We start from the raw sequence: 27935 nt of genomic DNA, 5'->3' as shown, positions 1-27935 counted from the left end.
AAGATTGTGGTATATACAATACTTTTTACGCTTGTTTCTTAAATGTTATATCTTTGAAAAGCATATCAATTTTTTGTGTTCAGATATGCTGCTTGATAAGTTCTAAGATGTGTTATATTGACAAGTACATTTTGTAATTTAATTAGACGGGACTGTTTTTTGTGATTTTTATTGCATATTTTCTATTTCTCTTTCATGTTTGTTAGATATTAGTGATCATCACATTCCTGATATCATGACAGACTTTAAGTCATGTTCATTACATTGCTTTATATTTGGTTATAATATTAATTTCCAGTCACTTAATTTTGTTCTCCAGAGTGGTGAATTTGTTGTGATGAAAAGTGACTTGGGAGAGGAGTACCCACCTATTTGGCGTATTGATGGAAAGACTCTTCTTCAGAAGTATGAACCATTTGACCAAAATGGAAAGACTCTCTATCGAAACATCTCCACTGTAAGTATCATGTTTTATTGGCAGACGAGCATATTTCTAAAGCAGTGTTCACTTAATATATGTTCTTGTAAACATCTCTAATTGTGTTTCTCCTGGTACAGAATTAATTGGGGAGGTGGTTATAGAGGGCTAGCTCCTGGTCCCATTTTAGTGCATATAGCCAGTAAGGTCTTGGGTTTTCCACAGTGGTATTTAGTTGTAACAAGATGGATGTAGGTGCATGCATAGCCTCTGTAGAGACTAAGCAATAAACAATATTTAATTTTCACTCTGTACATGTTCATCTGTTTAGTTTAACAACTGAGGTGAAATGGCATATGGAACACCACTAAACATTTATACCACTTTAAAAATTTGTGCAGATCATATGATATAATGTCATTGCTTCATATTGGTTTTTAATGTATTCACATCATCTGTTCTGTTTTAAGTCACTAATTAAATTTTGTGAAATACGCTATACCCAACACCTCATTCTGTATATACACTTGCAGCAATTTTCAGATTTGAAGTCAGATGTAAAAAAAAAATGAATTATAAGGAAAATATCTTGAAATTGGATCTTTGAAACTGTTTTTATCAAAGACCAGGAAACTGCTGCAACTAAAATTTGCAGACATGTGCTCATTAACTTTTTCATTTCTGTCTTTCAACTTGAGTGCTGCTGTATGAAATGTCATGACAGTTGTTACTGGGGAGCTATACAATTGGTTGATGTGTTTAGTTTTTAAAATTAGATAAGAATAACAAGAACTTCACATGAAGACCAACATTCATTTATGGGTGCAGAAGTGTCTTATTGGTTTATTCTGTTGTTGGGAATCCCAAGCTAGTAACCCAGCCACATGAAGGAATCCTATCATCACCTAGCCAAACACCCCACCCTGCCCCTGTAAAGATCATTGACCCCACACAATTGATGTTACTGGTGCCATTCATAAAGGTCAGATTATGATGAATGGGCCAGAATCGTTGTGCCATTTATACATTTTGAAAATCGTTTTTTATTGTTTGGTGTGAACAGTACTAATGATGAAACACAATTTAAAGATACAAGTAATTGTTTTCTTGTCACCAACGAAGCTTAGTAAAAACCAGCTACAAAGTCTTGAGGTTACTGACTCTGCTTTAACTTCAAGCTTTTTTGTGCATTTACAGCTAAAAGTTGAAAAAAGTGCCAATATGCATGTGTAACATCTTGAGACCTACTGAATGCATTTTTATGAAATTTGTTGTTGTGGAGTTATACTAAAATTCTTCATTTGGTTTAAATTGGACAACAATACCAGACAATTTTCATGAAGACCTACACTATCGAAGCAATTGCTCTTGCACAGGACTCTGCCCTTAGTTAGCTTTTTGGTTGGTTGATTTGCCATGTCTGGAGATAGGGATTAGCTCCATCGATTGGGCCCAACAGGGTAGGTGTCACCTGAAGATGGAGATAGACTCCCATCTCTGAAACATCAATGTTTTTATTGATTTTATTTAGTATTGGATGATTGATAATATCCAGAAAACAGTTTACTTCAACAATGCACCATCGTCACAAACTTTTAGAATTGAACTCTCAAATCAGTTTATTTTGTGTATTTCACTTCAAAATGAAATAGGGGATTATTCTGGGGGTATTTCATCCTAACAGCAAAAAGATAATTTACTTTACAAAAGAAAATTGTTGGACTAATGGCTGGTATCAAACCTAGAAATTCATGTAGAAGTCTGTTCAAGAGATCAGATATCTTCGCTCTTCTATGTGAACACATATTCTTATTAATGAACTTCATTGTAAATAACCAAGGACATTTTGAAGCTAATTCCACTATCCACAGTTTCATTACAATGAATAATTATCAGCTTCATAGATTAGTTGCCAGCCTCTGATGTTTTTAGAAGAGTGCATAAAAGGCACAATTTAAAGTAGCATTACAAAGATATGTAATTGCACATTCCTTTTATGCTGTTGATGAATTTGTAATATTTACAAATAACTCAAAATGATCACAGAGGTTTTCTTGTTTTTATTTTCTGTAAATGCATAGTATAGTTTATCAGCTGTATGTAATAGATTTATTTGTAACATTTCACTACTGTGTATGGACCCTTGTTTTATGTGAAATATTTGTGATAGTTTGAATTTTGCTTTATATATTATGTATTATTATGACTTATTTTACATTCTGTTGCCATCTGACAAACTCATGGATTTATGGAATAGAAAAAGTATGTTTATGCGTATGTTTGTGTGTGTATGTCTCTGTGTGCGTATGTATGACTGACACAAATCAAGTGATTCATGTAGTTGTGAGCACAGGATTGTTGTCAGTTCCTGCTGAAAAGTATCAGTCCAGTTATTTGCCAGACTGTTATGAGTGAAATTAAAAGCAGGGAAGTATATTTCCATTTGGTTCAGTTAAGTTATACTGTATTAAGTAATACTTGGCAGCATTGCTGTTACCAAACCTGGCATTGGAAATGATCTGAAGTTAATCCCACCCATCACTCATCCTTAACAACCATTCTGCCTAAACTCCATTTTAATGTTTTTCTTTCATCTCAGTCTTCCAGTTGGATGTTTCCAAAGTGAAGATTGCTGTCTTCTGGGTTATTGTGCCATGTAGTCTGGAAGATTTCCACCAACGTTTCAGAGGTCATATTGCCTCCGTCATTTATCGCCCTGATGGTGGAGGCAGTGTGACCTCTAAAATGTTGGTGGAAATCTACCAGAGTACACGGAGCAATAACCCAGAAGACAGCAATCTTCAGACTTACCGCTGTGAAAACTTCAAATTGTTTCCAAAGTGGTTTCCATACCAAAATTTTCTGTAAATTCTTCATTTCCCTATTTCCTTCTTGATTTCACCATCTTAGCAATACTAGGTGACTTCTTTAAATTGTTCAGCTACTCATTATATAATATCATGTATTGGTCTTTGGTCCAAATATTTTCATGGGCATTTATTTTTCAAGCACTTGTAATTTGTATTCTCCCTACAGTGATTGACCACATTTCACATTGATGCAAGGCAGCTGGCAAAATTGTTTTATAAATTTCTATCTAAGGCATTTTGGTAAGTGGATGGGATAACTATTTTCAGAGTTGCAGGAACCATTTCCTAAATTATTCCTATAATTTCATCATGAACCTTTTTTATGTTAATGTTGTTTCCAGGTGCTTAAACTTTCAAACTTCATGAATTGATTTATTTTGTTTGTTTTATGACTGTTGCTGATTTGGGTGTGTCATTTTTATATTTACTGATGCTTTCTAAGTAGTCACTTTTTCTAGTCTGGCTCCTAGTGGTAGAATGGGGAGTGTAAAAACCTAGTCAGAAACATGAAACATTGGCTGCACAATAGTGCCTTTCCTTACTAAACACATGTTAGCTATTTAGCACTAAACATTTTTAATTGGAATGTATGAGACTGACAGAACTTCATGCTATGTTATCAGGCTGTTTTCCTCTTTACCTATTCTTCCACTGATCAAGGGCAGGGCTTGGTTCCTCTTTTGAGCTGCAGCAGTTTTATTGATTATTCACTATTAGATCAGCTTCTTTACATGTAGGAGGAATTTTTTGCCCCCCCCCCCCCCCCCCCCCCCACTCACAGGATTGGTATGAACATGTACTGGATTTAGGTATTCAGCCCTTGCTGATTTCCTTGGGTTTCTATGATTGTGTACTCTAGGGCAGGATAAAAACATAGTGGTGACAAACCCATCCCATTTTTAGCTTAGCTCATTGTGTACTGAAAAGACATCTGATATATGTTTACATGTACATATCTCCTGCATTCAGAGTTTAGAATAACCTAAGAAGTTTATTTTAAATTAAATTATACAGTGACTTTTTCCTAACTGAATCATTGGATTTTTTAATGTCAGATGCAAGAGGTCTGATCAGTATTTGATGTATTATGATAGAATCCACATTGATTATATTCAGTAATTTTACCCACAGAATATGTTCACTGTGCTTAAGAATAGGACTTATAGACAAAATAAAGATTCCTTGGAAATTACTTGTGCAAGTTTTGGCTTCTGTTGTTACAGATGTGTCAGTAATTGATTATTTTGTTATAAATAGAGACAAGTTCATGATTATGGCCTCAAAATACGAGGGTATTGGAAATAGAGTACTCAGAAAAGTCACGCAACCCATTCCTGACACATGTCAGCAGAGCTCAGTATTTTTTTCAGCTTTTCTAATGTGTGCTGCTGTGAGAACCTGAGATCTCAAAAGCAGTATAAAAACTTTGTCTAAAATATATACACATCCTTGAATGAAGTGTGTAAACCATCTGTAGTACTGAAGTCATTTTTCCTCATCAGGTTTCATGAGTTAAAGTCTTTGTAGCCTTATGTACACTTCTGTATGATAAACAGCACTGAAGAGAAAGTTATCTCAGTGACTTTTGTGGAGAGCACAACAGAGTTTGATAGATATCCAAACTATTGTCACTTAACACAAATGGTCGAATGGAATAATTTCTGCCCTGCATGCTTCCTGTGTCATGGACATTTTTCACCAGATGAGATATTGTCAATTTGTTTGGCACAGGAGAATCAGGAAATGTTTCCCTGAACTCATTCTAATCATCCTGTATATTGAATAAGCAGTTACGGACAACTGACAAGAGGCGGTTCTCCACCTTGAGCATCCGTGGCCTGGGACAGCTTTACTTTACTTTATTTTACCTGTTGAATGAGGATCAGGCATATTGTATAGACAGGAAACTTGTTTTTCGTTCTGAGGAGCAAGGAAATTTATTTCAACAGTTACTCATCTCTTATGATCAGGAGGTTCCTGGCTAGGATCCCAGCCTAAGACTGTTTCAAAAGTGAGCTTTCATGGTTTTTAGTCACTTGATTCAGTATTAAGATAAATGCCTTAAAATACCCAGTGATGAACTCCCCCTCTATTCCTTTGAACTTACTATTTGTGGATTGTCTTCATTTATTGTTTGGTGCTACATAACCTCTCTAGTTGATAATGTTTCAAGAAATAACATGTAAGTCAGACCTCTTACTGTAGTGCATAAACCATGTTTTCTTTATTATATGTAAAGGGACTGTGATATCTCCAATATTGTGACTGTCTGTGGGCTAGATGACATATTTGATTTGTGGCAAGGGCAGGAATTTTTGTCTTTGGCACTCTTTATAGCAGTTCTGGGATTCACCCGTACTCCTATTTAATTGTTGCTGACTGGGGTTTAATTGTCCAGGAGTAAAGCAGATAGGGTATGAAGCTGACCTCTTACCTCCATTTGCAGCCAATATACCTCCACTCCCCTATACATTTTTATGGCATGGTGCTTGATTAAGCACAGGGACAACTTTACCATTTTATCTTTTCATATAAAAGACTGACTGTTTGGTTGACTGCACTATGGTCAGTCAGTGATGCCCCATGACCACAAATTTATCTTATCATGATTTAATTGACTGGAAGGAACAGTTTGAATGTCATTTTCTTGAATGTACAACAGTATTGACACATTACAAAATATTTCCCAAGTTCTTCGTGTTTGAGGCTGGATTCTCGCAGAAGGTGCTAACACAGTCATCCTAAACACAGTGTTATTTTTAACATGTTATGAACTTGTTCCATTAATGTAACATACAATTTACTGCAAATGAAATGTATGTCTGAAGTTTCTTTGCACCACTTTTGTCATTAAAGTGAAAAATTGGTGTGATTATAAAAGCTAATGTTTGTGAGAAATTTTGTGTAGTGAAGATTTTGGGGCAGCTGTCCTGACAATTTTAAGACATTCTTCTCTCCATATGAGTCACTGTATTTTCCCTTTCTCTCAATAGTGTTTGTACTTGTGCATCAGCTGAAAGGGTAGAGATACCTGACTTGAAATTGTATAATGATCCTCTCTTGCTGCTTCTTACAGGTGAAGAGTTTAATGAATTTCACATAGTTTTCGCTCATTAATGTTTCAGCTTCCATGTAGGGATCTGTCTGTACCCAACATTAGACATTTCTGACATCTATATTTATTCCCTTATGAAATGTACTCTTCACAACATTTGACTTCATGTCAGTTTGCCTTTTACTACATACAGTGTCCCAAAAATGTACACACACTTCAGATGTTGGTAACACACATAAAAATAGAGACAGTAGTGGTATTCTTCAGTACAGTATTATGATGATGCTAGATGGCAGATCTGTGTTGCTTAGTGCTAGTACACTACTAGATTGTACTATCCAGCATAAAGAAAATGGCAGAACTGGGATTGTTTCAGCAACATAAGTGAATTCTTAAATGTTACTTGGAAATGGAGAATGTGAATGGGGTGAGAAGACAAAAATGAATTTGGAAAACTGTTGCCAACTCATGTAACCATTGCATGGTTACATGATAAGTTTGAGGCTGATGGAATAGTGCGAAACATGAACGAGGGATTCTTATGAAAGACCTTGTACTTCAACTGACAATGAAATGTTGAAATGGTGTTACAGGTCTTCACACAATCTCCAAGGAAATATGTAAGGCAATGCTCCTGTGAGAGTGGTGTTTGTAAAACCGGTGTACTTCATATTACATTTTGTGTCATGATAAATGGAAAGTATACATTCTGAGACTGTTTCATGCCATGAATGAGGACAATCTACCTTGTACCGTTTCCAGATTTAATTGTTCAGTCCGATAAAGTAACATTAGAAGTTACTGTGTGTACTGGTCCCAGAAATCCACACATAACAGAAGAATAAGTAATTAATCTACCAGGGATATTAGGTATGGTGTAGTTTGTCTTCCAGAGGAATGATGGGACCTGACTGTCACATGTACTTTCTACTTAACAGCGCTACAGGACAACGTGATAATGTGCATTAACAATTTATTTTCTGACTAAGGCTGTTCTTTCAACACGGTGCGCCACCTCATTACTACACCCATGTGAGAAATTTCCTGTGCTCATTTTCCTGGATGGAGTATCTGCCCTAATCTCCAGACTGAACACCGTTAGATTTTTTAAGATGTGGGGTGATTTAAAGAGCACTCTGCTTGCCAGTAAACCAAGAACATTGCAGGACCTGATGCACAAAATTGAAAGTGTTTCTGCTGTTATCCCACCAGCAGCTCTATAATAAGTATGCTGTGCTGTTGTATGTTGTTAGCAATGCATTGGGACTGATGGTGGACATTTTGAGTACTTTTCAATTTTAAGGTAACCAACACAACAATAAGTTAACATTTGTCAGGTATACATCTTAAGAAATAGGTGAATAAAGTGTGTATACATGTTTTGGGAGACACTGTATGTGCGTAGGGAGTTGCAGAGGTATGAAGAAAATTATTTCTTTACATGCCATCAGTTTTTCTGTTATATAACCTAGTGGGCCCCAAAGTGTTGTCCATGGGATGGATCAGGCCTCTTAAGTGTTATATATTAAAATTAATTCTGTGATAACAGAAAATGATAGTATTGTATGTACAAAAACCACCATCAGAATCAATTACCAGTTCAGTCCAAACTACATTAAAACTTAATTTTTTGATTGTTAAATTTATGAACATATTTCTTGGGCATATTGTGATATTGAAACAGCTGAATAGCTTATGAATGTCTTGTTCAGTTCAACTGTGGTCATCCTTGGAAAATATAGAAATATAATATTGCACAGATCAGATTCATATTAGAGGAAGCTTAAGTGAATGTAAGTAACGATCTGTGGTCTCTACTACTGAGTGTAGCTGCACGGTGTTACTCCGTAGGTTAATATGTTTATTTTTTTGAATGAAAGAGCAGAAAGCTACTAAGAAGTTTACATATTAGAATACACTTGTAGTTTGTATGAAAATAGTTAGTGTGAGGGAGCTCTAGTTTGTGAGCTGCAGGATCCCCATGCTTGGTTATAATGTTCATGTTCTTACTATATTTTCAGTCACCACGGGCGCACAAGCGACAGGGGTTACCAAGCCCTGCCCGTGATGCTGAGAAACGGGTATGCATGGCTTTAACATTTTGTATACCCAGGCTTAAAATATTTTTTGTTTGAACGTACAATAGAATCTGCTCATAGTGAACACAGCAGTGCTACTTTAAATGTGGTTTGTAATAGTAAGTCATATTTTGGGAAAGAGAACTGAAAGTACCAAGTTCTTTCACATCAAAAACTTTAGCTAGGTTTTTGTCTCAATATCACTTTCTCAACAGGAACAAACAAATTCTTGTCCATAGGTTTTTGTGCCAGGAGTTGTATGTATAACTTTGGCTTTCAGGTGACAGCCACGTTGAATATTTGGTGTTAACCATTGTCTTGGCAAACATTGCAGTTGTCAGTTTCAAGGTGAGTATGTGGTGAAGTTAGTTGAAAAGGCAGGCAGTAGGTGCAAGATAAATTTGATAGTGCTGGTGGAGCTTGCTTCTATCCAATGGGAGAGAAGCACATGGTTGGGGAAAGGAGATGACAGGAAAATTGAATTGCTGCAAATCCTTTCCAGTATGGTCACCATAACCTCCTAATCACCTCTTCCCATCTTTCCTGCCATCTTTTCTCAGTCTCATGCTCCTTTTCCATTGGACAGCAGCCCACTCCTCTCCACCAGTCAGCAAATTTATCTTGCACCCATTTGTAAGATCTGAATTAACCCCAGCTTCATACTCACCTTGAAAATGGAAGCTGCAGTGTTTGCTGAAATGTTGATTAGTACCAAATGTTTGAAATGGCTCTCACCTGAAAGCCAAATTTATACTAGGAACAAAGTTCTTTTCTACTCTCTCTTTCGTTAGAGGTGTATGATATTTAAATATTGTAATATGTGTATTTTTTACAATTATTTATAAGCCATGATAATTTAAGACAGAAATATATTAACTTCTGTTAGAATATTGCTTCAGGCTATGGAATGCTACAGGAAACTATGAAGCCTTTGATATGTTGTGCTTCCTGCTCAAGAATACCCAACAAATACATACTACATTTTGTTTGCTGGGTGCCTCTTGGTACATGGTTTGTACATTTCATGGATAGTGTTTAGAAACCTATGATTTGCCATTAATTTTATGAAAATGTTATGTGCATTTATATATCCTTACAAAAATCTTCATGGGTTTTGTAAATATTCTGATTATGTTCCTTAGTCAAAAATCTTTTGTTCTATGACTGTACATTCTGAAGTAGTTGCGCCCTTATTATTGTTGTTATGAGATTCCACTCTTATGATATACTACACGAGGAGATCATATGAAAGGTATCCTACTAGGTTAATTGATTTTGACGTGTCACTTTCAAATTAAAAAAATAAGTGGTTTTTGCATCACTTATGTGTTTGAGTGTTAACGTAAACATGTTCTTTTGTTACATGTACAAGTAATTTTCCTTTGGGTATGTATCTCTCCCCACCTCCCCATTTCATAGCACTGAGCGTGGAGGTATTACTATGTAGTGGGCTTCAAGATAAAGCTCCACACATTCTGTGACATCAGTACGAGATGGGAGTGGGTGATTAGCTTATACTTTAGCAGTGGGTAGAACCCATGCTTCTCTTTGTGTAACAGTCTTGGTGGACTCGGGTGCTGTTCCAGACATTGATGAGAAAAATGTCATGCCTTCTGCGATTTGTACCTCTTTCTAAAATTGTGTCTTCAGATCATATTTCAATCATTGCCACAGTTGATATTTGTAATATATAATTTTAACAGCAAAAGAAATGGGCTACTCCATGTACAAAATAGGTTATTGTTCAGTATTTGAATAAATTTCTGAGAAGTAGGAAAATTGCATATCATTTTCAGATAAAAATAAAAGAGGTTTATGGATGGGAGGCAGTGTACTGCTTGGCTATTATGTAAAAGAGAAAAAACTAATAATAAATGTATAAAAAGCAAAAGTAATAGAAAAATATTTGAGAGGTTCATCGAACTCAAACCAATGGCGCTTTGGCAAAAGAATTAAATAGGAGTAGCAAACAAACATATTTTGACCACTCGTAAGACTTTATGTTATGAGGTAGCATGACTTACCTCATGGCTAAAAGAATGTGACTATGAATTCTAGGTTACTATATGTACAGACAGTAAAAAAGAATAGCTAGACAACTTCAAAGTTGTGTACCTGGTATATTTGACTTGTGTCTTCAGAGCCAGAAATAAGCTAGTATTTCAGAAATGAGTGTAATATCCAGCCATAAGAAATAATTTAGTCATAAAACTGTTGTTCCTCTTGTTTTATTGCACGTTTTTCATGCTCTAGCATGAGTGAAGTACAGTTTATGGGCCTGTACATGTCAGTCTTTGTGCCACATATTCATAACAGTGGGCCTCAACAGCACAAGAATGACCTTAGGCCATGTTGGAAGACATTTGTGCACAACAGTGGCCCAGGATCACGTTAGTGCAAGAATGACATAAGGCACTGCTACCACATTACATTAGCACAAAAACAACTTACATGATGTATGAAGAATGCCTTTGGAATGTAATTTTAGTACAAAATCCCTTTTGCATTCTTATACATCTTCATGAAACTTCTTTTCTGCAGAAAGCTTTTAAACAGCACAAAGTAGAGTTACGACAACTCATGTTCCTGTGGAAGTGCAGTGTGTTAAACATGAGGTCATTGAAACACGGAGATCTTCTTTTTAGGATTTTTGCAATTAGAAGTTGCAGAAATGTGCCTGGTAGCTTCATCATGTCTTGTCTCTGTATGCAACAGCTTGTAAACAATTTTTTTAAACTGGTTTGTTGGCATTCCAATTTTGGTTAATAACTCGCAGCAGTAACATGCACATGAAGACCTGCATGTGTTTCTCCACATGGAAGTGGTTATTCTGTGCATGGGAAATCAGCTTCATGCCATATGAGGAATCTTCCTTGATGTCATAACCGAGTTTTACAGCAGCATAACTCATCTAGGCAATTCTGATGTTACTGGCACTGTTTGAAAAGTTGAAAGAACAAATTCTGGCAAATACCAGAATTATTAGATTCTGCATATTTTCCAAACTTATTATATCTGAGCTTCACTTTCATTCTTACCTGTTCAAACCATATGCCATTTCTAGTTACTGAATTTTGTGTAGCCTCTGTTTTGAATTGCTTATTAGGCCTTGTGAGTTAAATTTAGAAAAACAAGATACATTCATAAATGTTGATTCAGTGCTGTAGCGCACACAGTACTTAAGAAGGTTGCTGGAGAGATCATTTGGAACAGAAAGTATAAGTAAAGGATTTTTTTTCTTCAGATTTACCACTGTTTCCAAGTTATATTTTTACATTGATGTCACTTATATTGTAATGGTTGATTTTTGAAAAATGGAAACAGGTAATTTTGTTATAGCTTTTCAATTTATTTCCTTGTTTGCAATGAATAAAAAAATAATTCTGCCCTTTGTTGTATTTTTCACCTATCTCCTTATAGTATTGCTTCATGAGTACTTTCCAATCATGTGGTGGGTGTTTGACAGAGTTGTCACTGATATTACTGCCATAGTCTTATAACTGCTTTTCAACTATATGTACTTCCGTGAACTCGGCATTGATCCCCAGTCAAACTGTCATGTTAATATACAGTGACATAAAAACATTGTCACTTGGAAGCATTGAAAAAAAGTACATTATCTGCTCCAAGTGATTCCAGTAATCTCCTAGAGTGCTGTAGAAGAGTTTTGTGTCATTCTGTATATTTACTCCAAAAACACATTTCATAAAAGTGCACTTCTGTCTTTGACTTTTAAACCTGTTATTTTATTGTAGTTTTATATGCTATAGTCATATGAATTGTATATCTTTTACATAAACAGAAAGTCTTATATAGTTTCAGTGAATACTGATACACATACATAATTATAAGTGAATATTTAACATGACAAGAGTAGAAGTGTATACTACATATACACATTTGTCATATGTGTCCTTTCCCATTTTGCTTCTTTTTTTCTGATATTGATTTATTGTAGTCACTTTTATGTGATAGGGCTGACCAACGTTGTAGATATGAGACACTAGTCATTAATTCTATGCTAGTTGAATACTAATCAGCAGTAAAGATATTTCAACCAAAATTTTGTATGCATTTGGTACATCCCGCTTGTGCATTACATGCTTCACATCTCTCATCATCCTCGATTTGATTACCTTTCCTTTAGTAGAAGTTTGAGAATTGTACTGAACAATTTTTTATTTTAAGGGTCACTTCACTTGCATGGCTGTAAACTTGTTCACAGGCCTGTGTCATTAATTGGACTGATTGTGGACCTTGAAGAACCACACATCCACTATATGGAGTTTTTGTTCACTTTAATTTTGAGGGCCTCTTAAGGGTTTAATATGAACTTTTTATGTATCTTTAGAGTTATTTCACGGATTTTGATGAAACTTGTTTCATGACATTTCTTTTATTCACATATGGTGTAAATTTCATTCTCAGTTTATTTTAAGGTCCTGTATACATTTCTGGTTAAATCTTACCAAGTTTACACTTAGAATTAAAGTTGTAACCATCCACAAATGTATGTAGTATATCCATTATTTAAGAAAATCTTTGTGTGCCTTTGAAAGCGTTCTCAAACCTCTTACAATTTCAATGCCATCTAGTGGACTTTTCCTTAATATCACACACATATATACCTATGCATCAGATGGTTATTGTGCATGTATGGAACACATCTTTTTAACGCTGCCATTGCTGGATGAATATTCTTATTGTAGTATTTATGAACATACTCTCTTTGAACAAGTATAAGTACATGAAACATTATAAACATGGCCATCAGCTGGTAATATAAATATTTACATTCATTCTTGTTGTATTTACCATGCAAGGGTATGACAATTGACACTGTGATTGTAACCATCATAATAAATTATGTAGTAATTAAATTTATCAGACTTCAAATACATTATTATTATTGGTTCTGTTTTTAGTACTCGGGGTGGACGCCTCAGAACCGCCATATATATCAACAGGTACCTGTCAAGTTTCGGGTTCAGAATCGGCTTGAAACTATTGTTGAGTTTATGAGGGATGAAATGGCTTTGGATGACCAGTAAGTGTAAAAACGTTGTTTATGTTATAGTAGTTTATTAAGGCTGTTTGTTACATCACTTATGATCATATAGAAGCACGGCAAGGCCAGTGTTAGATTTTAGAAGTAAAGTAGATGGAAAGTAAAAGGTTCTGTTGTTAACCTTTTGCTTTGATGATGGTTAACATTTTATGATGTATCACGCTTTTAATTTAGGTTCTCAATGTAAATTCAGTTGGGTTAGTGTAAATAACTTTTAAGAAAATCCTTCCACTGAGCAGTATATGCTTTCCATTTATAATAAAGAAGATCTGGCATGACTTTAGAATTGGCTCCATTTGTCATATAAACAAGTGTATCTTCTATATAGTGACATCAGTGAGCTTTAAAGGATAGGGAAGAAAGTGGTCGTGGTATATTTTAAGGTATTTCCCAATAATTCACTTGGAGTGACAGGTAAACCACAAAAATCCTTAGTCAGGGTAGTCTGTGCCACATTGGAGATTCAAACTGGGCAACGCCCATATGCAAGTCACAATTTTTACCACCAGGTTAGCTGGATATTATTTATTTCCCTTCATGTACTTATGTATTATTTTCGCATTATCACAATTTGTTAATTTCTGGATTAATGTCTGATTCTTCAAAAATTACAGCCGGTGTTTTGGTTCCTTTTGTGAGGTTGCATGAATAATAAGCATTATCTTACAAGACATAAACATGTAAAACAATATGAACCCTCCAAGTCATTAAAAGATATTGCACACTATGTGCAGTTCAGAATATTTCAACTTATCTGGCTGTAATAAGTGGTATTGTAATATTAAGGTTTTTGTTGTCTCCACAATGCATATTCTTTAACCATATGCTTAAATTTGACAATAATTTTTCTGTATAAACTTTCTTTGAATTTTAAGTAATTGCAGTTATTTGTACTATCTATTTTATAAGAAGTTTAGTTTCATTTAACGTCAGTGACATTTTTGCCGGTGTTTGTACTTTGAAATGTTTAAGCTGATTGATGATTTATTTTGCTTCTGTTATTTCATCTTGTAGCTTCTTTGGCAGTAATAAGGTAGTGTTGATATAAGCCATTTAAGTCTTTTGCCAAAAAATATTGTATATGTTTCATTGGCAGTGAATAAGCTCAAGTCTGATAATTTATACTGAATGAAAGGTTGTTTCAATAATGTGTTATATTGAAAATATGTTCATAGTAGAAATATTCCTGTACATAATTTCTATTGGCCTGTTTGTGGTGTATGTGCATGTTGACCACTAAGTTACCTTCATTGTTTGTTGGTGTTGGCATGGCAGGGAGCTGATTGACAAGTCAATGAAGGAGACAGCCAAGTACCAGGACAACTTTGAAGTGTACATCCAAACACTCATCTCACAAGCTCTTGACTCCAATTTCCTCACTGAGATATTCCAGGAACAAGGTAATTATGTATGTAGTTATATTTAGAATTGGAGATGTAACAGCCCATCACCAACATTTTAGTTTTGTGGATAAACTGTATTTTCACCAAATGTTATGATTAGTTATAGGAGGATAAAATGAGTGGGGTGGGTTGAGAATTGTTTACAAAATTTTAGCGAACAAATTGAAAGGAAGATGCCAGTAGGAAGATCCATAGTTGGTGGATAAGATTAAAATGAATCTTTAGGATATAGGATATGAATGAATGAATTGAATAAAAATTTTCTTGGATATTATCCATCGTCTAGTAAATATAAAACGTAAAACGACGTTTCGGAGATGGGACTCTATCTCCGTCTTCAGGTTCCTACACAGTTGGGCCCACTAGATAGAGCTAATCCCTATCTCTGGACAAAATAAAAAGTGAAAGTCCCAGAATAAAAAGGCATTACCACACCATCCATCCGTGGGACATAAAAGAATAGTATGTAAAATCAAAATTCATAAACACGATAAAGCCAAAAAAATAAAAACTCACAAAAAAGGTGGGAATAAATACACATGAATATCAGCTCGAAACTCGATGCCCAACTTGGATTGCTTCGGAGATTACAGGTATCCAAATAGGAGATAAATCCAAACTAGGCTGGCTGATAGGGTTGGCGAGTAGTGCCATGTGTGCTGCCTCCTTATATTTTCTGTAGATGGTATTAGGTTCTGTTAATAATACTCTGGCTCCATCCCAACTGTGTAGGAACCTGAAGACGGAGATAGAGTCCCATCTCCGAAACGTCGTTTTACGTTTTATATTTACTAGACGATGGATAATATCCAAGAAAATTTTTATTCAATTGACTCTTCACCATCGTCAAGAAGTTTTAGATCTGATATATGAATGAATGGATTGGATTTATTTGCCTTGTGACAGAGATCAGTGGCAGGATCTTGTGAACACAATAATAAACCATCAGGTTCTATAAAGGGCAAGTACTCTTCTTGGCCAGATGAGTAACTATTGCTTTCACAAAGTTTCTTGACCATAGAGTTAATTATTAGTTTTTTTGCGTAATTGTAGGAACAGTTGAATGTGGTGATAAGATGAATTGTTGTGGTATATGAATTTACTAGTACCTACTGTTGGACCCAAGCATGTGCCATTTGAATCCACTCCATGTTACTATACAATAAGGTTGATTAACAACAAAGTTTCTTCATCTTAGCATTGTGTTTGTTCTTTAATTGAGTCCATGCTGAGACAAATGAGCTCTTTGTGATTGAAGGTTAGGGATTCTGGCTATCCTAATAAAGATGCCAGATCTTGAAAACTGCCCATTCAGGGACTAACATACAAATTCATATTTTGTACCCAATATACTTTGCAAAACAAAAATGTTTAAATTCTGTGCTTTTTGCAAATAAAATTGTTTGTTTACAAAGAAACATGGAACCTTTGAATCAGAATGCCAGTGGATGGTAAATTGCAGTAAAATAAAATAAATAACTACTCCTGCACATCTAGCTTATGTAGCACAAGTAATACGGTGATAACTTTCTGCTTATTAACAAAAGGCTCTTGGATGCGTATTCTTTGCAGACAAACAATTACACATTCTGTCTTCAATATCAATCTGCTTATTTTAGTTAGTATTTGCAGTTGCTCTTGGTATGAGTTCCATGCAGACATTTTGAATCACACAGTTGAATAACATATAACTACACAGCTTAAATGAGTATCTGTGTGAATGCAACATATGCATTTTAAGAAATTACAGAGATGTTTATGTCTTTGCTTAATGGACATTTGGGATTAATAATCATAATTAGTGGAAGGTACGGAAAAGGCACATACAGATGAATACAAAGAATGATTGGAATTATGATGCCAGCTATACACTTACATCACTCTGGTTTTGGGCTTCAGAAATTTTCATTGTTTGATTTTTGTTGCACAGTGTTTAATTGCTAAAATAGTAATCCATAATGTACATGAAAATCTGAAATCATTTCTTACTACTTTCATATTTGCAAATTCAGATACATATCATGAGAAAACTAGTGCAAGCACCATAAATCTTGCAAACTGCACTTATCAGACTTTGAAGTTGCAGATGTGGTCTTTCCAGCAACAATAGCCCCCTACCCTACCGACTTGTCTATCCAGGTATATGGTAGACCAAGCAAAGTATAGCCTTAAGCTCCATTTTGCTGTGGGACTTGGTCTTATGTATTGGAGGAGTCATTAATAATAATTATTGACGTAAATACGTCTATAAGGAAGGGTCATTCGGCAAAAATGTGTTACGAAAAAGGGAAACGAAAAAGTGTAACTTCATTGTTACCTCATCTGTTTACTCAGCATTGTTGTTACCTAGGAAACGTCATCTGTTTACTCGGCATTATTGTTACCTAGGAAACGTAATCTGTTTACTTGGCATTATTGTTACCTAGGAAACGTCATCTGTTTACTTAGCATTGTTATTACCTATAAAACATTACATTACATTACCTTACCTTACCTTACATTACCTTTCCGTGGTCTAGGCAACACAGAGTTTTCCTCCGGGGGCTTCCCCGGTTTCTCCGTGGCATCCCAACAATTACTCCATTCACACAGAAGAAGGCAATGGCAAACCACTTCTGGATCATCTGCCAAGAACGTATATGAACAGGTCCCAGTCCGAGAAAAGGATGGAAGGATCCTGTTCATATGGACCTGTCGTCAGACAGAACACTAAATAATAATACCACAGACCCATTTTAAGCGTAACTAATTGAAGTTGAATAATCAATGTCTTAATCAAACTTATCTCAATTGTAAAGCATGTATAAAGGAAATATTTAGAATAATGCCAATATATAAACTTCCTTTCCGTATAGACGTATTTACGTCAAATTCTCCGGAACCGTGGTTCCTCTATCACTTTTGTTTACTTTTTAATTAAGCAGATACATTGGTGTCTTCACTTAATAGATATCTGGCATTAATAATTGTAATTAATGGATGGTACAAAAGAGCTACATTCTGACAGGTACAAGGGGATTTTGAATGATTGAAATTATGACACTAGCTGTACACTTACAAGCATTTCCGGTTTCAGACTCAGAACATTTTCAGTGCTTGATTACAATTTATTGAATCTGTTGCTGAACTTTCTTTTTAACTTCATTCTCTTATGTTGACAGATGATTATTTCCTATCAAATGTCAAAACAGTGGATGACGTCACTGAGGAACGAAAGCGACGATTACTTGGAGTAGCTCAGTGGAAGACAGGGCTTCAGACCAGTGTTGGGACCTGGCCCTGTTTCAATGTCATCTCTGATTTGCCTGCAGATGAGAAGCAGGAAAAACTGTGTGCTGCATGTGATAAGTCACAGGTTTCTGTTAGGGTCCAGATGTATGGGCAACCTTACAATTCCACCACACTTGAGGGGTGTCAGCCAGATCCAAAAGTTGCCAATCAGAAGGTACGTTTCATCACTTATATTTTGCAAACATATCTGTTTTTTGTGCTTTAAAATTTTGAGATTTTCTATAGATTTTTATTTTAGTTAGTATTCAAATATGTTTTTATTCTTTCTATGAACAAATTTGATCACCTGCAGAGAACAGAAGTTGTTATTAACCCATCAGAATCAAGACAGGTTTCTTATAATCTTTCAGATCAAAGTATTGACCTTGGTAAAGTGTTCTTGAGGTCACACATTTTTGAAATAGTGTGAAAAATGATAAAAATGTGAAAGAATGTTAACCCACAAAGATTAAACTTTGTTATATTTTTACAAAAGTTACCTTCAAAAATTAAGAGGGCATAATATGCTTATAACAGGTTTACATATTAGCCTTATTCAGTGTTTAAGGTTGATTTCTTATTTTTATTAATTATCCACTTAAAATAATTTGGGGGTTTTATTATATAAGATGATACAGGAGCACAAAAATGTACATGAACCATGCAAATCACATTGGCAGGCCACATGCTTCCTGTCGGTCATGGGTTGAGAACTCCTGGACTGTACCATTCATTTTAGTGATTTGAACTTGGTTAAGAGAATATTTGTTTTATCGAGAAAAGGCAAATTGAAATGCTTCTTGGCAGTGTAATATTATGGGCATTGTATATGTTTTGTACATTTTGAGCTTTAATAGTGCTATTAGATTGAAAGGATTAAGTTTGTTTTAATGCTGAAAGCATAACCATTTTGCATGTATTATATCGGAAACATGAACAGATCAGTAGCTCTTAAGTTAGTATTAAGAGCTCATGTATGATAAATTATCGTAACTGAGTGTAAAGTAACAGAATGATTGTACTCAGTTGACACAGATACCTGTCCAATTTTGCTTGTGCCCCCCCCCCCCCCCCCCCCCCATCCTTCCTACTTTCTTCTTTGCCTTGTATTGTTTTCTGGAGCGTCTTACAGTAATTCAGTATTATTTGACCCCTTTATTTATTGTTTCAGGACTTCCTGTTGTGCAGTGTATGTGTAGGACGAGTGGAGCTCTACAACAAGGTAGCCCACCAGAAATACCTAATGTATATAGAATGTGCCAAGCGGGTAGCAGAGAAACGTTCCAGTGATCCCTACAAGGACACTACCATTATACTCAATGAGCTATTGGCTGATGAAGCATGGCTTAATCAGGTTTGTTTTTTCTTATAATGTGGGAAATTTCTTCAATTATACTCATGTTGACAGTGGCTGTCATCTACTCCCATTGTCTGGTGACTGGTATTTTAAGGTTATTGGTAATGGTTGAGACAAAACCCAAGACATCAGACTCATATATTAGTATGCTAATCACTGGCATTACATGAATTAAATTTGGCAATCCATGGTTTGATACAGAGAATTTTATGAAAGTAAAATGTCACAAGCTAAATTGAAGTGGTAGTGCATTCCTAAAAGCAAATATATGTAACAATAGGGAATTAACTCCTGACCGGCGAGTGGAGTAATAGTACGTATGGCATTTAAATTTTTCTGGTTGCGGTCTGGAGTAATATTACGTCCGGCTGTAAGCCTAATTTCTACAGCTCATAACTTTGTAACGAATAACGCCAGCGCGATGAGGTTTGTACTACTCTGTTGTGGAAAGTTTTCTGTGTGTGGAGATGCGGCAACCCTGTTGAATATCCCTTCAGCGATTACCTGGGAGTATAAAAATAAACGCCTGGCCTCAGTGTTGCAATGGAGAATACTTCAACCAGTTTTGTGTTGTCTGACGCTGAACAAAGGGCACTTCTAGACGATGAAAGTGACAATTATAGTAGCTCGGACACTGAGAGTGTAGACTTTGACTATACACAGTTGGTGACACCGGGAACTGGCGCGATTAGTGATAATGAGAGTGACAATGGTGGTGGCGAAAGCCAGGAACAAATTGTAGAGACAAATTCAGGTATTGTTTCTGGCAAGTATGTGTGGGAAAATATAGAATCATTTACTGCTTCAAGAGAAGCATTTTGTAATGTATATGGTCCTCGGTTCGACACTGCTGGACTAGATGTTCATTTGAAAACATTTTCGATATAGCTCTTGTACAGCTCATTGTAGATGAAACCAACAGATATGCTCAGCAGGAAATTTCTAAAAGTGCCCATCCTCTCACATTTCGCTCTAGGATTAGGAAGTGGCAAGATGTCACAGTAGACGAAATTTACGTGGTTTTGGCTCTATTTATGTTGATGGGATTCGACTTATTGGTGTAGTGAGTGTGAGGCAGGGTTATGTATGTATGGCTGTTTCAAGGACTAAGACACAAAACTCAACTTCTGATTCACTTGCTCCCATTGGTCACACACAGGGTGCTCATCTTATAAGGTAAGATTACAAAACCATCTTTTAAGAGGATTTCAGTGAAAAATTCATAATTATATCTCATATAGTTCAAAAGTTATGAAAAGAAAAAGTATTTTACAGCAAAATTTAAATGGACATTTAAAAAAAAAACTACCGCCATCACAACACAACAGCGGTAAATGCGGGGTATTTAAACTTTCCGCGTGAACAGGTTAAAGGAGTGATGTTTGATAGGCAGAGTAAATGAGATGGAAATGAAAGAAAACATATCAACCAGAGACTTGTATAAGGCCACAAATGATTTAAGAGGGGATACCAACCTACAGCATACATGATAGAAATATTATTTTGGTAACCTGTTGCATACTCATGCAGCCAGTGATTTCAGGTACTGTATTTATGCAAACATAAGCCACACATTTTCAGATTCGCATCCATTAAAACCAGGATGCCACCAGTAATCTGATTTTTTCATTGGTGAGTAGTGTGTTTATTCAATTGCAGTGGAACTAATCCATGCAGGTTGTAGGACCTGTTATGTTGCCAAGTTTGCTGTTGTATATTCTCATGTGTAGTGCATTGTGCTGCCCAAATCAAATTTTGAATATGATATGCATTCAGTATTTTTGTGCAGGAATTTTAGAAAATAGGTGCATGTGGTATTTATGTAAATGTGATGTTAAAATGATTATTTAAAAAATGTGGAGGTAGCATGTGTAAATGAACTTGGCTAGCTCAGGACAGTGATTGGTGGTGGACTGTTGTGATTTTGACATTCATGAATGTAATGAGTTTTCTGCTATTCATATGTTTATTGACATATACTAAATGCATTCTGTAGGATCTTATTTTAGTAAAAAAATTTTTTTAACACATCAGCTTTGTACAGGTTTATATCACAGGTCATATATTGTGCTTTCATAATTTTTACTTTTCATGATCAGTGATGATATTGAAATTTGAAGGGAGTAAAAACCTATTCAAAATTGATCCATTCCTAAAACACTGTAACAGAAATTTACCAACCTCTAGAAATTGAAGAAAAATGTTCTTAATGAATTCCTTAACTTTTTGGAAGGGCAGCCTGGAAATTAGGCAGTGTGTTTGATTGAGGCTAAGTTTGGTAGAAAATCACTTGAAGTTTATGTTTTATGTGTGGGATATCTGTATAAGTTTATTATTTGCAGTGGAAATAACAAGAGGTCTGATGCACTGTTTGTCTGAGTTTGTGGTCAGAAAAAAATGAAAAGTTTCAAAGTAGGTGGGAACACGTTTGGCTGAAGACACACACACACTGGTAAATGCACTGGATCTCTGTTTCAACCTTAAGAAAGATTGTCATTGTGACAGTGGGACATTGCAGCTAAAACAGGAAGAATATTCCTAAAATTGTAAAAGAAAACTAAACAGAGGAATTTTCTGTGGTGCAGCATCCTGGTGTGTTCACTAATTATTTTCATGTTCATCACACTGTGCTGGTTAAGTCCCACTTCTTGTACTGTTTTTTAAGTGCCCGTTGATGTCTATTTTTATGAAATAAGTGGACACTATAGAAAGAGTGTAAGAAGTATGACAACCAATATGCAGTGTGTCTAGAAGTGTCTGATAAATGTGAAAATAATCACAGTGAACCTATTGCTATGTAGGATGGAGAAGTTAGTGATGAAATAGAAAGACATGAAGCCACTATAATTTATTTTCACATTTTACAGTAAAATCATTGTGGCAGTTTCCAAGTTTGGCAAAGAAACACATGTGCCAAGAGGTATAAAGGAATACAGTGCATTTTTGTGTATGTCAAGAAACAGAAATTGCAGCTATGTGAAAATGAGAGGGAAAGAAGCTCGTTATGATATACAAAATATTCAAGAGGCTGCTGAACATTTCAGTACACAGTTCTTTTTTGCTATACAGAGAGAGCCAAAATGTGGAGAAACTGGACCACCTTTTTTTCAGACTTCAAGTGATAAAATAATAATTTGAAACACAGAGGAAGACAGTAGATTTTCCTCATCCTGGCAGACTTTGAATAACACCACTATCTGATAGACTGACTGCAAGACATTTCATAAAAAGAATTTCATAATCATAATGAAAAGCCAAGCCCATGAAATAGCATGCAATTTGATGCAAGACAATTGTAAACTGGGAGTTGGTCTTTTCATCGGGAATTGTGTCAAGTTTGCCACACCAAAGCCAATTTCTAACACACAAAAAAGTAAAGTAACTATGCTGAAGTTTTCCTATCATCTGTGTAAGATCTCATAAAATTTTGTTCCATAATTCTAAATGACATAGAAATCGAAAAATGCTGTGTATAAACTGCTGCAGGACCATTTAAGCATGTAACCAATGGGTTGTTTAAGTGCTGGCTTGAAGGGTAAACATTATTCTGATTGGTGCATCAGTAATATTATTTTATTTTGCAGCTGTTTCGATCTGTTCGGGCATCATGGGCTGAAATTGACAAGATGGAACAGCAAGCACAGAACAAAGTGGCATCTTAAATATATGTGACTGTGAAAGTGGCACTGCAGAGCAGTGTAGGACTTGTGTTGTTTACTGTGTGCATAAAAGAAGAATGCATAAAAACTGGTTTTGTAGATGGCAGTGGAAACTGCGACAGACACTCATTAAGGGCTGCTGTTTCCTTTTAAGCATAAAGAATCATGAAAGAGTTCTGTTAATGTAGTTTTGTAAATAGGATTTGTTTCCCACTCATATAAATCCCCTCTTTCAGTAACACTGTAGAAAAGCTTTGTACCATGATTGCAGTGCAAAAGTGGTAAATGTTTCCTACATAAAGTTATCACAGCAAGAGAAAGCTGTAACCCCGAATTACATGAATGGAAAATTGGAAACATGGGTATGAATAATGGACGTGTATAAATGAGTGAATGAATGATTGAATGTGTTGAATTCAGCAGTGTCATCAAATTTTTTTCTTGACTACAAAGAAATTTTAGAGTGTACAAAAGATAAATATTCATTATAAATGTTGAAAAAACTTTCATTTTAGTGTTTGGAGGCATAATATCAACACAGGTTTGCTGAGAAACAGCCCGGTAAATTAAATTGTATTATTTTGAAATGCCTGTGGGAGCAGAAGATGTTGAATATAATAGCTCCTTCCTATGTGACCTACAGTCTCCGATCCCTGTTTCTTTTGTATCTCTTTCTTTACTTGTGTTGTGTAAAGCAAATTATATTATATATATATATATATATGCAGAGTTTATCCTTCATCAAAATATTATTCTGTAACGTGTAAAGTTGTCACCGTCTTGTTACATTTTACAGACGTTTTCAAATAAATAATAAAAATATTATTTTTTTCTCAGCTTGTTGCTGAGGCTTTTAGCTTATAGCATTTATTTTAACTAGAGTGTTATGTTTGCAGGAATCCAACCACTGCAACAAAACCTTCCTAAGATATGATCATGACTTCTGGTCTTCAGAATATTGTGCTTAATTACATTAAAACTGATAAAAACTGTGATAGAATCTTGCACACATTCAAAGTACATTACAAATTGATTGTTTAGGATGACTTTTATTATACAGTAAAAGAACATAAGTTATTTTGATAATAATATTATTCCTTTGGCTTAAATGTCAAACTGAGACCTGCCTGTTACCTGACATTTAGTGGGTGACTGGTGATTACATGGTCTCACTTTTGCCAAGTTGGTAGCCATATTCTATTAAATGGTAACCAAGTGCTTTACATGTATCAAAAACTGAAGCATTGGGCTTTGAAGTAGTACTTGGTAGAAGTGAGGATGGATCAGAAAGTTACTTTCATGAATCTATTTCTGACAGCTGTAACATCAAACCAGCATATCACACAGCCAGAATTCTATTCCACACTAAAATCACTTTTCTGCATAACTGCTCTGCACAGTGAGACAACCTGCAGGTATATCAATTTGTTTATGCCATCTTGGAAGAATATAGCTACACCCTTATTTCTTGCATAAACACAAAATCTGCTTGGAATTGATGGTCAGCAAGTCTTTTTAATGGTAGTCATTTGGGGACAGATCAGAACTGTGCAGTGCATGTTGATGGCCTCCCCAACCCTGGAGATTCTGTGATGCTCTTGCAACCAGTTTTGAACAAAAAACACCAATGATTGCCTCTTGGAATGTCATGGCATTCACACCAAACACAGCAACTTCAACAACAGACCACCTCTGCAATGGTAGGATCACTTTGAAACAGTTGTGGCTGTCTGCAGACAGCATATTGATTACCATGCAAACCTCTGCCCTCTTGGTTTATGTTGCCTTGTTGCTGTTCATACATTCTTGAAAGAATCTTTCTTATCCACTTTCACATTTTGCTCTATTGGTATGACAATTTTAAATATAATTCAGAGCTGTGTGTAAATTTTCTCAGTGAAGCTAAGATGGCTGGACCCAGTCCAGTGCTTTCAAGGCATAGCTCTGTTTCTGTTCTGACAGGTGTTCTAATTAGCTTGAGTCTTTAAATTGTGAATGTACTACAACAACAAAAATGTAACTTCTAAACTATACAACACTTTAACGAAACATGGAACAATGCACTTGGTATAGTTGATTCTAAATAATGATTGTACTACGATTCAAATTCAGAAATGCTTCTCTCTGTGTTAAGTCCTGAAGCATGGTGGTGCACATGAACATACATCACACACTTCATGCTGATATCTGAATTCATTCTCCCTCCCTCCCTCCCTCTCTCTCCCTCTCCCTCTCTCTCTCTCTCTCTCTCTTCCCCCCCCCAAACACACACACACACACACTGTACACACTCCTTGTTGCATTCTTTGTTTTGCTTTCAGCAATATTTCACTGTTGGCATCTGCCAGTCCTGAATGATATTTGACAAATATTCTTTCATGAGATCCTCTCTGAACTGCAAACATCCATTTTTCCATCCTGTTTCTGATACAAAACATGTGCATTTGGTGTGCACATGTTTATCAGATGGTGAAATGTCTTCTTATACAAAATTTTTGTTTTCTTCCTTTCTATAGTATGTGCTGTCAACATCTGGTCACATTTGTGTACTCCCATTTTTTCTGTTGTGATTATCCTTCCTCAATAAATTCACTTCCTTCTCTCATTTATGAAAAGTGTTGAGGATTATAACATGCCTCTTATCTTTCCATCATTGATCCATCATGTGTGTACCTAACTTTTTCCCCCTGTTCTTAATTTCATTGCAGTGAGAGTGTCAGGGACATCTATTTGTTTTTCTGTATTGTTCCACAAATGTCAGTTTGTCTCTCTGTCTTCGAGTGAAAGAGGCAATTCTGGGATGAAGCACAAGTTGTCTTCAAATATTGTGTAGCCTTTATCAAAAAGCTCTTTACTGGGAGTCAGGACAACCTTGCTTGCATGCTCTAAATTTTCACTGTCCTTTAGCTCTGTTGCCTGGCCACAATAGATTGTTATAGTCCCTATGTGCCTTGATTCAGTTTTAGTTAGAATACATGTCTTTATTCCTAGTCTTGCCTTCTTGATACGTATAAATTGCACAATACCCAGACTTCCTATCCAGTAGTCTCTGGGTAGGCGTGTACACTCCACTGTACTTTCTGTTTACATAATCAAATGCAGGTTGCTCTTTTTTCATAGATTGAGGAACTTATTTGTGTCCTCAAAATGAAGAAATCTCAGTAATACAAGTTTGTTGTATAGAATGATTCTAAAGAAGCCATGTGTCTTACATATACATTTTGAATTAAACTCTTGTTTTTAATAAAAATTCTAATTTCTTTGGAAGATGTATCCTTCCACTTCTGAAGTCCTCAGATCTTCAACAAAACTTTGCAAGTTTCTCTGCTGCATATCTGTTGGTCTTTTATAATGATGCCAAACATTAAAACAATTGTAATGAATTATTTACTTCATTTATTCCTGGTATAAACTCACATCTGATGGGTTTGCCTAGTTTACTTATCCACGTCAGGCTTCCCAAGTTCAGCCTTGCACATGATTATAAAGGTGGATCATTATTTTTGTCATCATCATTACTTGTACCACTTTCTTCTGAATCACTGACACTTTCATCACTGCTTGAATCACTACCTGTTTCTTGTATAACAACATTGTCCTTCTTTTAACAAGACAAAATAGCATTTACATCTGTACCCACATTGTGTTTCCTATTTTCAGGCTAACAGATCACAGCTTGCTATATGTAAACAAAGTATTTTTCAACCTCTCCCTTACAATTAGGCAGGAACTTTTCATATAATTTAAATATTATCCTACAGTGCAGCACCTGTCAAAACTCTTTCTTCTGACATATGTATTATGGCAGAAACATTCATAAGATGGAGCAACATAGAAAAATGAAACATTGTGTCAAAAACAGTGTGGAATAATAACAGCCTCACATAATATTGTGTGAACAGCAGTTAAGAGGTTAATATAGCCAGTTTTTTATTGAAGGAGAAGAAATTATTATAATAGTGACAGTTTCAGTAAATGTAGGGTTCATGTTAATATAAAAATAAAGTTGTTACTAAGGCAATTTTTCCCGGAACGTCTAAACGTACAAATTTGCATATAGACAGACAATAATGTATAACATTCTTAAAATTGTGTGTTTGTACCTTTGATACTTTTAGAGATTACATTGAAATGTTAAGCTATGTCATCCCCCATCCTATTTAAATCCTATTTTCTTGAGGAAGAATTAAGCCATTTGGTTAACAAACATGATAATCTGCTTAATACTATTTTTAATTTTGAAGGCCAGGCTCTGAAACTTCATTTTGTGATCCAAAACTGAGTAGACTTCTCTGAACTGGGTGACAGTGTTTTATGTGAAGGTGGGAAAGATATCTTAACGAATATCTAAAATCTATACAAGCAAATGGACGAGTAAATCAGTTATTCAGTTCTTCAGTAGTACAAAAATGTACTAGGTGGAACATTTCCAAAACTTTAGCAAGATTTGTGTCAGTATACGGAAGTGAGCTTTGGACAATTATAAACACAAATTAAAAAGACACTGGTATCTGAAATAAATTTATGAGTACTGCAGGTTACACACTAATAGATAAAAAAATGAAATGGACATCAAAAGAAACTTAAAGTTCATTCATCAGATTGTTTCAGAATTACTGAACTAATTGGGAATAACAAACAACAGAATACTGAAATTTGGAACAGGAACCTGTGGGGAATAGAAGTTAGGAAGACCACTGAAAGGTGGCATGTAAAGATAACAGGCCACATGATCAGTTTTGTCACAGAACAATTCT

General features: G+C 35.4%; 1 protein-coding gene across 14 annotated transcripts in view; it reads left to right on the top strand.

Annotated features, from left to right (window-relative positions):
- Positions 1-24034, top strand: part of LOC110830067 (uncharacterized) — a 49196-nt gene extending 25162 nt beyond the window's left edge. For 5 of the 14 annotated variants that reach the window (XM_087347998.1, XM_087348000.1, XM_087347995.1 and 2 more), the window contains 7 exons: positions 320-457; positions 8365-8424; positions 13347-13470; positions 14752-14889; positions 18054-18337; positions 19334-19516; positions 23104-24034. In XM_087347998.1, coding sequence (XP_087204124.1) covers positions 320-457; positions 8365-8424; positions 13347-13470; positions 14752-14889; positions 18054-18337; positions 19334-19516; positions 23104-23181 — 1005 coding nt within the window. In that variant the 3' untranslated portion in view covers positions 23182-24034. The remainder of the gene's footprint in view (positions 1-319; positions 458-8364; positions 8425-13346; positions 13471-14751; positions 14890-18053; positions 18338-19333; positions 19517-23103) is intronic. The other 9 variants (XM_022064463.2, XM_087347999.1, XM_087348003.1 and 6 more) reach the window with 9 other exon arrangements.
- The last annotated feature ends 3901 nt before the right edge of the window (positions 24035-27935 follow it).

Source organism: Zootermopsis nevadensis, unplaced genomic scaffold, assembly GCF_977971745.1.
Source record: "Zootermopsis nevadensis isolate Lab colony 2312 unplaced genomic scaffold, Znev_1.0 Znev_ptg000012l, whole genome shotgun sequence".
In the NCBI taxonomy this organism is placed as follows: domain Eukaryota; kingdom Metazoa; phylum Arthropoda; class Insecta; order Blattodea; family Termopsidae; genus Zootermopsis; species Zootermopsis nevadensis.
The sequence above is the reverse complement of the archived record's forward strand: the minus strand, read 5'-3'. Positions and strand labels throughout refer to the sequence as shown.